At 36.0% G+C, this 13,232-nt stretch overlaps 1 protein-coding gene across 7 annotated transcripts; it reads right to left on the bottom strand.

The window, feature by feature from the left end:
- Positions 1-5,111: 5,111 nt before the first annotated feature.
- On the bottom strand, positions 5,112-13,015 carry si:ch211-126c2.4 (uncharacterized). 7 transcript variants are annotated; one of them, XM_081699356.1, is made up of 9 exons: positions 12,463-13,003; positions 10,276-12,155; positions 10,001-10,052; positions 9,289-9,444; positions 9,086-9,175; positions 8,867-8,980; positions 6,210-6,302; positions 6,052-6,123; positions 5,112-5,968 (listed from the first exon to the last, which is right to left on the bottom strand). In XM_081699356.1, exons 2-9 carry the CDS (start codon positions 12,136-12,138, stop codon positions 5,958-5,960), a joined length of 2,451 nt encoding a protein of 816 aa, XP_081555482.1. In that variant the 5' UTR covers positions 12,139-12,155; positions 12,463-13,003; the 3' UTR covers positions 5,112-5,957. The 7 variants fall into 7 exon arrangements, 6 of the variants coding, with proteins under 6 accessions (XP_081555482.1, XP_026868796.2, XP_081555485.1 ...); XM_027012995.3 differs by having other exon boundaries at positions 12,796-13,003; XM_081699359.1 differs by having other exon boundaries at positions 10,276-10,467; positions 10,869-13,001.
- Positions 13,016-13,232: the final 217 nt, after the last annotated feature.

The raw sequence follows: 13,232 nt of genomic DNA, 5'->3' as shown, positions 1-13,232 counted from the left end.
GACAAGGATCCATCTTAAAATATTCTGAAAGATCTTTTTTTGTTGTTGTTGTTCAATTGTATATGCCACAATAAATTTAAGTGGCAAATAATTCAGTAATAACTTAGGGTGTGTAGACAGTTTCCAGAAATTAAGATAACTGAGTGTGAATTAAGAAAATCATATTTGCAATCTTGTAAATTCCTCTAACATGGCTCATATTCTAAAAAGAAAAATAAGATATTTAACACATTATTTAATATTAAGATATTAAGGTTAAGGTATTGAAGTTTTAAAAGAATGAACATATCAAAATGAAAGTTCAAGCTCAAGAGGAATTTTAAAATGACATTTAGTCAAATGTTTAGAGACAAGATTGTGCTTTAGAATTTTCTGGTACAACTTCAGTGATCTCAAGCAATTCTGCAACTAAATCAGCAAAGCAGCCCTGAACCATTTCATCTATCTGCCAGACATGAGATTTTGGTGTGGTTCTCTCCAAACATAATGCTGTGTACATGAATCAAAAAGTTAAACTTCTACATCACCTGTCTACATTGTTCCAGCTCGAAGGCAGTGGGACATTCAGGTGATCAGGTGTTTTTCTTGGTATGCTCATGAACACAGATCCTAATCCATGGCATAATGAAGATGCCTATCAAGCTCCTGACCTCTATCAGGACTTGTTTGATAATTCAGTCACATGTACTTGCACTGACCTTTGTGTTGAGTTTTTGCTCATTTGTAAATCTTTAGTAATTGTAGAACTGTGCATTTATTACACAATTTCTTAGAAATCCATATGTAACTTATTTTTCATAATCCTTTCCTATGAGGTCTTTTTAAATCTATTTTGGCTTGTTTATATGGTAGGGCAAATCACACTTGAATTGACTGCAACATACAACTTCAACTACCCTTATGCAAAAGGGTCAGTATTTTAGAAGTTTACATACTTTCCCCATGAGTGATCTTATTGTTTAAATCATTTGTTCAATAAGCAGAAATTATAAAGTAAAATGTAGATTGTCAAATCAGATTTTTGAATTACTTGAAAATAACATAAAAATGTTATAGAACAAGACGGTTTCAATCACACCTGTTTCTGACAACTCTAAGCACAAAGGGCATAGCAACATTAAGCTCCCATGCTACAGTGATGCTGAATGTACACTCTCTTTGCATTCTATGGTTTTATGTATCAGGACATCATAAAAAAACATCTGGTCCTTAGTAGGTCTTAAATTTAGGTAAATACTACTTCAGATGAAAAAGACATGACAAATTATACTGTCATTATTTATTGGGCCAAAATACAGACGCATGTGTGTTAAAAATTAAATACACCCTTACTTAGGAATTAAGAGGGTAAGAATTAAGAGGGTACTGCCAGGTGTTGCTAATCAAATGCCCTTGATTTACCACTATAAAAGCTGATGTTCTGGCAGTGTGCTGGAGGAAACACATCAGTAATGATCTTGTTGCTGTTCCATTTCCAAACAATTTGAAGTCCACCATTCGACAGTGAGAATGTGGAAAACATTTAAGACAACTGCCAATCTGCCTAGGAGTGGACGTCTCAGCAAGTTCACCCCAAGATCAGACCATGTATTGCTCAGAGAATTGACAGAACATTTAGAAAAAGACTGATGTATGGCTTGTTTGGAAGGGCTGCCAGGAGAAAGCATAGCTTAAGTTTGCCAAGCTGAATCTGAAGAAAACACAAGACTTCTGGAACAATGTCCTTTGGATAGATGGACAAATTGGAGATGTTTGGCCATAATTCACAATGCCACATTTGGCAAAAACCAAACACAGCTCTACACAAACAGCTCATGCCAACTGTCAAGCACGGTGGTGGAGGGGTGAAGATTTGGGCCTGCTTTTCAGCCACAGGACCTGGGCACCTTGCAGTCCTTGTGTCAACCCTAAACCTAAACCCTGTATATCAAAGTATTCAAGAGTCAAATGTGAGGCCATCTGATAGCTAAGGCTTGGCTGAAATTGAGTCATGCAACAGGACAATATTCCCAAACACAACAGCAAATCTACAACTGAACAGAAAGGTTGTATTTACCTAATTAAGACCTGCTAGGGACCAAATGACTTTTGTTATGATACAGAAAACCATAGAATTTTTTGTATATTTTTCATTCAACTGTTACAAGTCAGCCCCAAATAGCCTGTTCTGTATTACAGGACGACATGTATTAATAATGGAATCCTGCCACAGTTACTAGTGGCTCACTGTCAGTGCATGTCAAACTGGGTAGAATATGCACATTAAATGCAGTTAATTTACACTGGGAAGGTGAAAAATATTTTACATGCATTTAACAATAAATTCACTAAAATGTTTAGAGGTGGAGACAGATGATGCTCTGCCAGGCCTGTAATACATTAATTATTAGTTTCTGCTTGTCTCAGGTTTATTTGCCCAAGCTTATCTCATCTTTAAGTAAAATTCATGCTCATTGTGGTTCAGATTGGATGGTTAATTTAGCCAGCCAAGAACAGTCCACATTTAGGTCTTGTAAAAGTTCAGTCTTCTTTAGTTGTATGTTTCAGGTGATTGCTCTGCTAAAGATCTTGAGGCATTTGACTGAATCTGAGCAGTTTGTGCATTTAAGAATGCTTTCAGATTATGGCACATAATCAACAAAATCAGTAGGTTCTGCTACATATCAGATTCTGCAGCAATTCTCTTGTCTGGTGTTCCTCGTTCCAATGGTCTCAGTTCCCAGTACCAAAAAAAAACCTTTCCTGACCAAATGTGAACAGATGGTGATGGTGTCATTACCTTCCCAATATAAGGAAACTGCAGTAAACACAGAACTGGGTACATAGAAAGGACAGACCATAAAAGGCTATTTCCTTCCTCATAGACAAGAAGTAAAGATGCTGTTGCAAGATATTAAAATAATTAAATAATTGACAAATCATTTGAAAATAAAGATGAGCAAAAGTGTTAAAGGACTTCACCAAATTTCACATTTGACTACTTCTATGTATCTATTGGACAATTTCTTCACCTCAGACAGCTTTTACATCAATTACTTAAATCATTTCTTAAAGATAATGAACTCCAATCAATGGCAAAATGCATATTACAGACATTGTAGCAACACACATCTTGGCTGTCCGGGACAAAAATAATCTTCCAAAATACTTTGTCAACAATTTATTTTATTTTATTCATTTTTTTAATTAATTTTTTTTAAAAACAGCAGTTTTTTTTCTTACTTCATTGAATGACCATTTTAACCTGCTGTACAATTACATTTACATTTATGGCATTTAATTGACTCGTTTATCCAAAGCTACTTACAGTCATGACTGAACACAATTCTGCTGTACTATTTCTTGGATATGTCCATGCATGCAGAGCAAGTAGTATTTTGTAAGTCGCTAAGCAAATAACATTCATATGAAATATGTTTGCTGATAAGTAGGAAAGTATGTGGACCTTTGTGACTAGGAATTTGTGCCAATTTATTGAAAAGAACATGTGTGAGTTCAGACACTGCTCTTGAGTGAGAAGGCCTGGCTCACAAGGATGTTCCATTTCATCCCAACCATGTTCAGTATAGATAAGGTGCTATTGGAGTTCCTCCATACCATATCTTTATGGATCTCACTTTGTGCACAGGGGCACAGATATACTTGAACAGGAAAGGGCCTACACCAAAACTGTTGTTACAAAATTGTAAGCATATAATTGTCTAGAATGTCTTTGCATGCTGGGTTGTATTAATTTTATCTTTCGCTGGAACTAAGGAGCCTAACCTAAATCTTTAAAAATATTTCCTCTGCCAGTTTATTCTTGGCATTATGCATTCTGGTAGGGAGTGTTGTCCTGGCATCCAGGAACGTGTTAATCATCATGCCACACAACCTGACTTCACTGCTTCACAGTCTAGTGAGTGGATCTCTGTATTGAGTGACGTAAGAGGACAGGCAATACATAACTCAGCACCCTGAGCTGTTGTTGCTTACTTCAAAATTCACAAACATTAGACCTATTATAGCCATGAAAAATATGAAGAATAATCATAAGCACCTCAATCTTCCAGGCACTAAGAGAAGAGAGCAGTAAGTAAAAACTATTGCATGACCATAAAGAATCCAAAAACTGTTTAGTATTTAGGTGCAAACAGCAGTATTGCTATAAATGTGATATTCAGTTGTGTACAGACATATCTGATTCACAGATTCTGTTTTCTATGCTCTAATGTTCACCCATTAATTTTCGCTAGGAATTCTCTACACAATTGGCCAAATGATATAGCTGTTATTAATTATTGCAATAAAAAAAGAATTCTGAATAATGCCTAGATGACACATACCCTTTGATCACTAAGGATTTATCAGGGCTGAATGTATTTCTGTATATTAACTGTTGCACCTACTCTGCTCTACTGAAAGTCAAAGCACTTATATTTCACAAAGCATTGATTTGATACTGTCTAAAATGAGCTGAGGGACTAAATACTCCTGTGGTTATCTCAGCCAGTGTGAAAAATGCTGTTTTAGTGAATGTGATGAAACTCCAGGTCTCATGTCTCCTGTTATAGTATTTGTTCTCCTTTTGCCTTTCAGTAAGGCTCATGTTTTAAATGAGTCTTAAATTTTAAAAATTGCAAAATATTAAACAGAACAGAAACTTTATACAACACACCCATTCTAATGTGTTTATTTTGTTCCAAATGAACAGAGGAAGTGCAAGGTTAGCATAAAATGTGGCTGCAGCTTAAGTATATTAGATGCTCAGTATGCCAAAGGTCACAAAACATGGTAGTCCTATAAATGAGATAGTCCCTATTTTGGGGGAAAATGTCTTTGTATAGCAATAAGACTTTGGGAATTAATATGGTTAAACTGAATTTAACAATTCTCAAACAAATTCTACTATACAGATTATGATATATAGGTATCTACTACAAACAAAAATCTGTGTGGTAGCTTTATTTTTTAAAACTTTCATTTGTCAATGGAAGTCAGATGTTGCTTTTGAATTCCAAATCCAGCAATGTCACATTGACAGGTACCAATAAAAGTGTATGGTGGAAACTGTTGTGGCGATACCACACTGACAAATAACATAATAATGCCACTAGAAGCAAGCAAGAGTCAAAAATTATTGTACCTTTAATTCATGTGAAATCAATAAACACAAAAAACCTGAATCAGAATGAAAAATAATGAGAACCTTTTGCAAAAGGTCTTAAGTCATTTTCAATGGCATAAGAAATACACCTTTTTACTACTTTCACTTGACATGGTTATCAAATACAGCTGAATTTATAAAGCATGAGCAGAATGAGAGCTTAAATACCATTTTTTCTTTTTACAGGAACATCCAAAAATGTTAAACTTCATATTTAGTTAAAACTCATAGTAAGAGCATGCCCCTACTCCTAAGGCTGCTGTCAACAAGCCTCACACTAAAATCAGATAAGAGTACATACAAGTTATACAACTCAGTGGTAAGTTCAAATAGAGGGTGCCATTTCTTCTACTTTAAATGTTTAATACAAGGCTCTCTGGAAATCCACAGTCTTATGATATAACTACTTACTGTCCTTTTTCATGTTTAAGTTTGCATAACTGGTGACAACATACAGTGTTGAATACTTCAGAGGTAAAGCAACCTTTGCCATGGTGTATGGTATGTTACTGCAAAAATTAGTCAAGGACAACAAATTGCAAAAAAAAATAATAATAATAAATTTTTAAAAAAGCACATGTAATTGACTATACAGTTTAATTACATTTAATCTGGATAGGCCAAAAAAAAGACTCATCTTTTTAATCTTTCCTTTTGCTGATTAACAAGAACTATTAATAATAATAATAATAATAATAATAATAATAATAATAATAATAATGACAAATTATAGAAAACAAACTGCTATATTTCATGAATACTCAACCTTTATATACAAAAAAGGTCTCGCAGTGAAACAAGTCCCTCTTCTTCACTGATGTGCTGAAATAAAAAGCAAGATGATTATATTTACTGAACATTTACCACCATAACAACTAGTGCAAGGATGGGTGAAACTTAAATACCTGCTTGCAATCTCCTAAACTCCTCTAAACACACCTCAAAATTTTGCTGAAATGGCAGCCACTTTTCACAATCTGAAAGAAAGCACACTGCTGATTAAAAAAATTCTACAAAAGACAGCATCAATCCAATACACACACACATTTTTTTTAGTCGTTACCTGCTGGAAATCTTCTAAGTTCCTGGAGAAATTCCCCAAGTTGTTGGTGGAACATGCATAGTCTTTCTTGAATTAGCACACAATTTTCACAGCCTGGAGCACGGACACGGACACGGACACGGACACACACACACACACACACACACACACACACACACACACACACACACACACACACACACACACACACACACACACACACACACACACACACACACACACACACACAGAAGTAGAGCAATTTGATTTATTCATGATTAAAGACAGAAAATTAGGGAAACAAAAGTAGCGATACATTGTTGATTGCAATAATGATCTCTCATGTGCGTGTTGCAGCCACCTAAGTCTTGTAGCAAATCAATATTTCTGTTGTGCATTTAAAGCACCAAACCTAGACATTTCAAATGTGTTTTGTGGAGGCTATGATGAAATCACAGAATTTAAATAATCCAACACCCAAAATTACCACCCACTAGAAGAGCAAGACAATAATACATGTTTAAACATTTTCATTACTGTGGCTTTCCTAAGTCATAGCTAGTCATAGATACTGCCTTTGCTCATATTTTATCTGTTCAGAGAATGGTTGCATGCACTAAACAAAGACAAAAATTAATACATTTTAAACACTTCAAAATTCGACAGGATGATGCAGAGACTGCATCCCTTTTTAACAAGCCTCCACTATAGAAGAGACAAAAATCCTATGTTTTATGCTCAGAGTTGGTCAAATAAATAAATGTACTGTAGCCTGCAATCACTTGTGCAATAACGTAAATTTAAGCCACTAGAATAACTAGTATAAAAGGATAAATTGTTATCACCCATTCCCTCATGTATTTCTGCATTTTTTTAAATCTATTGTATCTCTTGCAAGAGATATAATCAGCTGTACATTTGAGAAGCCAATAGAGCTTGATGATTGTGTTGGAACACCTTCAAACTATAAAAATCAAGCATGTCATTTTTCCCTGTCTCATGAGTGTGGTATAAATATCAATGTAGCACGCAAGGTTTCCAAAGCAACAAGATCCTTCATAACCTGTACAAGCAAATTGCTTCAAAAGCAAGAACTGAGGACCTTTGTCCGAGAGGTCTTGTTGCTCTGGAAACCTTGTGTTCTACACTTAATTTATATATATATATATATATATATTTTTTTACAGTACACTGGAACCTCATCCCCTAAATGCACCATTTTCATTCCTAATTCAAAGCTAATTTAATATAAATATAAAAATCTAATTTCAGTATAAAGAAATATGGTGTTGACGCATAGTTTACCAGTAACCATAACAGTATAAACATGTGTGGAAATGGAAATCTGTAATCTTTATACTTTTAACATGCATTATATAACTACCCAATTTGTACCTGAAATGTGTTATTTTAAATTACTCTGAACCCTATTTGAAATTATTACACTTGTTACAGTACCAGGGAGATTTCAGGTCTAACAGCTATTTAAATCATTTAAAATCCAATTTTTACATTTACGGCATTTAGCTGATGCTTTTATCCAAAGCGACTTACAATTATGGCTGAGTACAAGTTTGAACAATTGAGGGTCTTGCTCAGGGGCCCCAAGAGTGGCAACTTGGCAGTGGTGGGGCTTGAACTGGCAACCTTCTGATTATAAGACAAATACCTTAACCACTGAACTACCAAAAAAGCTGTTTGGTAAAGTTTTGTCCCAATTCTCAGTAATCACTGACATAACTCTGGGTTATGAATACAGTATTCCCATACACTGTCCCCTGCTTTTTTTTTTAAAGCAAAAGGATCAACTGTGTTAAAAGGTAGCCTAGGCTCCAATACATTTTAGCTGTAGAACTGACTATACATACCGGAATATAATAAATGGAATATAAATAAATGATAGCTGATTTAGGCATCTTGGCATGTATACATTCAAAGCTTGGACTCAAAGCATGATGCTCTACATAGCTTTTGATATGGTTACTGAAACTAGAGAGGGCAAAGCTGCCAAAAAAATAAAATAAAAATCAGATCTAGTGTATACTAGATCACAAGACAGTTCTAGTGCAAACTATCTGACAAGAATCTGGTATACCATGGATGTAAGTAAGCCTACAAGAATAGCAGTACTTATGCAAGCAGGCTTTCTGCTTGTTACTGTATTCCCTATTTATTTTCAAATATTGAACTACATATTTGATTTCATCCACACAGCTACGTGTTAATACAATTTGGCCACTTACTGGATATATTTTAATACTAATAATGAATATTCTTATACTCCACCATGGTTAATAGTGAAAACGTAATATTATTGTTTTAATGTTGCTTTTTAGAACAACTACTTGAATACCAGTAACAAACCAAAGCCTGCAAAGTGGTTTTTAGCATGTTGGCCTAAAAGGGATGCAGGGTGTAGTTGTAAAAGGAATACAATTCATATAAACTATTTCAAATAAACTATTTCTTATAGTTTACCCAATATAGATGTACCCGCAGGAATTAATGGTGTCATTCAATGTTGATGACAATACAGGTGTCATTCTTAAATCAACACATCATTCAATGTTTCCTTTTAAAATCATTGTTTGACTACAGAGAAGAAGAAAAAAAAAAAAGATTTACAGCAGTCACAGTGAAACTATTTACAAAATAGATTGCATGTCACATGGTCTTACCGGTGCTGGGCCCTTTTATTCGGTTGTCTTTGGAAGCTGCAATTATTCTCTGAGCATCGTCACCTGGCTTTGAGCCTACTGGAGCTTCAGGACAGGTTGGCTGTTCCAGCATATCTGAATGAAAAAGCATTACATTTGTGCTCAAACCTTCCTCAAGTCAACATGCACCAGTTATGGAGCTCATTGAACAAAAATAGCAACCAGACAAATCTATCATACCATTTTTTTTCCTTTTTGCCAATGGCAAGTCACCACTGCTTGCTTGCTTTTGGGCAAATCCCGGAAGCAGTGAACTCCTTGTCCTTATACCTTTAATTCAGTTTTAATTCATTTTAATTTCAACCAAACATTCTCCATATCACTTATCTAGTGAAATATGAAGGATATCAATATATAAAAACAGAAACCTCTAATGGTGGTACCTGTTAAAACTGATGGTTTAGAATTGGTCTGAGAATGACCTGCCTCCACTGAGAAAGAAGCACTACCAGGTGGCTTAAGACCCAGTCTTCTTTGGCCAGTGGGCAGCAAGCTGGATAGTTTAGGCTTCGTCATGCTACTGTTTGAAGGCTTTGAATCTGCAAACATACAGTAACATATTAGTCACATTACTTCATCACTGTATATAACCAATTCTCCTAAAGCATTGTACACACTGAACATTATTAAATACCTAAAAATACCTTCACATTCAATGTAGAGCAAAACCAACCTATCACAAGCAAGTCATAGCAAAATTAACATACTCAGGTTCAAATAAAGAAAGTTCACCAAAGATTCAAGGTACATTGAAAGCGTTCTACTAATAACATTTTCAAGAAACAAGAGATTTTTGGTAAACATCACTTCAAAAATCATACCGAGCTGACGTTCTAGTCATTTAGCAATGTCCAATAAAAGAACAAAAGTATGTGATTTTAAAAAGCCCTCAGCGACAGTGTTGGTATAGGGTGAAAAAGATGCTAGCCTTCAAACAATAAAAAAAAGCTTCCAGTGCCTACCTCTTGCCAATAAGTCAGTGGGAAAAATATTTTAATAAAAATCATACACATGTAAATTATCAAACTGTACAACAAACAGAGTAAGTCTGGCATTTGAAAAAGGATCAAATTAGCAAATAAAGTCAAATCGCACCTGCAGTAAACCCACTACATCTACTAGAGGAGGTCATCACAGATAGCTGGGGCTGGAATAAAAAATAAATGTATATAGTTCAATCAAGGCCCTTAACTGTGCTATAAAAGTTATGGGGCAATTTACAGAGGTAATAAGTTTACAGATTGCTTGATTTAAGTAATAAATTAGTAGTTATACCACCAATATTTAAAATATAAAATCCCCCCCAATCAAGAAATCAAAGCATATTATGAACAAGCCCCTTTATTCAAAAGATTTACAATATTTCTTACCCGTGCTGTGGCAGTTTTCGTGGTGGTTTTGGCTGGTCCAAAGTTTTTTCTTTTATTAAGCTCAACTGTCCTCCTCAAGCTATGCAGGGAAGATATGGAGGTCTCTGGCTGATTAAGAGCTTGTGTTGCTGGAACACCCTTTAAATTTACCAGCACTGATGTTCCCTGTGAGGTCTGAGATTTCACAGGAATCTGGGTTTTGGGAATATTGCATTTAAAAGCAGGTTGAGGAATTTTTCTTCTAACAGAAAGCTTTGAGGGAGGTTTGTTCACAGCTGCTGACTTAGAGATAGATGAGCATTTTGCTGAAACCTTTTGGGTGTCAGACTTCATGGATGATGGACTGGTCTCTGATTTGTCAAGTCCATCACAATCACTTATGCCAACCAGGTCATTGGTTGACTGTGTGTCAATACTGTTGATCACAGAGTGCGCTTTTTGCATATTTGTGAGCTTTGCACTTCCCAGTCTGTAAAAGCCCCTACCCAGAACAATAGGGGTGGATGTAACAAGGGCGTGTGATTTTATGTCAAGTGTATCATCCAAAGAAAAACAGCTACTTTGGCTGATGTTCAGGTTGAGATGACACTCACCGTCAGAAACACCAGTTCTTCTTTGGAAGTGTCCCTGTTGGTCCTCTCCTTTATTTTCAGCTCCAGGAAGGTCCAGGGTCCTATTACAGCAAACTGCCACTTCAACATTTACTGTAGGAACAGCTGCTGTGCTGATAGTATCCGAAGGCCCAGACAGAAGAGCATCGCCTACAGTTGTGGCAACATCAACACTGGACTGTGGTGGTAATTCTATATTGGAAGTTTTCAACACATCCTCTGTGGTATTGATATTGGAATTCTTTAAGGTGGGAAGAGGACTTGGATGTGTGAGATCAGCCATTGTATTATGTTTATTAAAAGCCCTGTCAGGTGCATGAACATTACATGGCTCACCCAGTTCAGTGGACACATGAGATGCAATGCCATTTTTTTCGACAACACCAGTTACGTCAATGCTCACATTAACCTCCTTTGTAAAAGTGCCATGTTTCTCACAGTCCTCAACAGAAGTAAGTCCTTCATTACACTGTTCTTGTTTACAAACACTTGAATGGATAATATCTACAGTGCTGTCAAGTTTTTCATTGTGCTGTTCTGTAGTAACATTTGAAGGGCAATAAATATCAATGGAATTTAAATGCTTTTCCCTTTCTCCTTGCAGACTGTCATTATTAGTGGAAACGGTAGAATTAGGATCAGAAGAATACCTTTCTTTAAGTTCTTGGGACTTCTCAAAAGTAATGTTTGTCTCGACCCCTTTACAGTTGAGAGCTTTAGTAGAATTTGATCCCATAGACCCCTCTTTAACCAAATCAAAAGTACTGTTAGACTCCACTCTCATGTAACATTTCTCGTTGCAAATACTAGACTCTGGCAAAGGTGAGCTGGGGTCATGTGGATCTCCTTTTAAATCGGTTTGGGTTAATTCTTCAGTGTTATTCTGGGAAGAAATAAAGGACATGCTGAAATCCTCTGCATGACTGTTCTCCTCTGGTATACAAAGCAAACTGTTTGTCTTCATTTGACTTCTGCATCCAGAAATGACCGTATCTTCATTTGTAGTTTTTTTCATCTGTGCATCATAAACATTAGCAGTGGGCCCCATCTCATTTGCAATTAAGGACGGATCCATGGTATCCTCAAGAACTGTTGACACGCATGCTAAAGTTTCATCAGTAATTCTATGAAAAGAGGGGTTGTAAAATGAGTCTGGTGATACGAGAGGCGTACTGGGCGACAATTGCCTCTGAAGGACGGATAGGCCAAGTTCAATGCCACCTTTAGTCCTCTCTGCCCCAGTAGTCTCCATATCAGCCACCTAAGGACCTAGGTTACATAAAAGCATTTTAAAGTATTTATACGGTGAATGGAAAATGATAACGGCGTGGATTTTAACTACAGTCAAAGCTAACGTAACTGACAACACGAGGAGGTCAACCGATGTCACTGCAGGTTAACGCAAACTCGTTAGCTAACGTAAATTACCTAGTCAAAAATAAATGTGAAGCTAACAGAATAAAGAGAGTAAAAAATAGTCGTTTGTGAGAACAAAGCTATATTAGCCAGCTAGCTGCCTAACAATACACAGCTGGTAAAACTAAGCCTGTCGTGTGTAGTTTAATATTAATCTTACCTTGAATTTGTTTCTTACAAGTTTGACAGTACTAGCAAGCAATATAGCTAAGAAACTTCAGAAAACGTTAAGAAAACGAACTAGGTAGCTAATCAACGTTACTATCACAAACGTACACGGTGAACCATTCAAGAAAGCCATTAATGTTTGCTTGGCCCCCGAGCTGACTAGGATCGCTAACCAGCTACCTGCCAGGACCTGTTAAAACACAGCTAGCTGACCAACTAGTTACATGCTAACTCCAGTCAGTTTGTGTTAGTTCACAGGTTAACGCAATGATATGTGAAAACGTTTAGTTAGATAACAACATGATAGCTATCTAGAACGACTTACCGGATAATCTGAGCTAGCGGACAGCGATAAACTAGCAGACTGGGTAAAGCTAACTACAAACGTAGGCAGTATCTAGAAACAACGACAGTTCGGGAAAGACCATAATGCAAATTTGAAAATTGCAACACACTCCGTCATTGGATCAGGGAAAAAAGAGACGAAATCTTACGCAAAACGTACGTAAAAGGCGGGACCAAGAAGAACAAACCATTCTCCAAACAAAAAGCATACTGTACATGAGCTGTCTACAGTGATGTTGCGGAATTACATACTGCATAATAAACTATCACAATCGGTCAAAGTATATTATTTAAGAAGTAATTAAAATTGCTGAAATGATTTCGACTTTTCAAAATTAAATATCTAAGTATAGTACATATATTTTATTTGTACAAACGGCAATGGATTCCAGCACATTCCTAATGACTACACGCAAA

The sequence above is a fragment of the Electrophorus electricus genome, chromosome 16 (assembly GCF_041902795.1).
Source record: "Electrophorus electricus isolate QZ-2024a chromosome 16, ASM4190279v1, whole genome shotgun sequence".
In the NCBI taxonomy this organism is placed as follows: Eukaryota; Metazoa; Chordata; class Actinopteri; order Gymnotiformes; family Gymnotidae; genus Electrophorus; species Electrophorus electricus.
This window is presented reverse-complemented; position numbering and strand designations above follow the sequence as displayed.

Excerpts from the sequence above, each read along its gene's own strand:
- si:ch211-126c2.4 (XM_027012996.3), bottom strand. The coding sequence starts at position 12,138 with ATGGAGACTACTGGGGCAGAGAGGACTAAAGGTGGCATTGAACTTGGC. Across the intron at positions 10,053-10,275 it reads CGAAAACTGCCACAGCACGG|CCCCAGCTATCTGTGATGAC; the intron begins GTAAGAAATATT and ends TTTTTATTCCAG. Across the intron at positions 9,176-9,288 it reads TAAACCATCAGTTTTAACAG|GTATAAGGACAAGGAGTTCA; the intron begins GTACCACCATTA and ends ACTGAATTAAAG.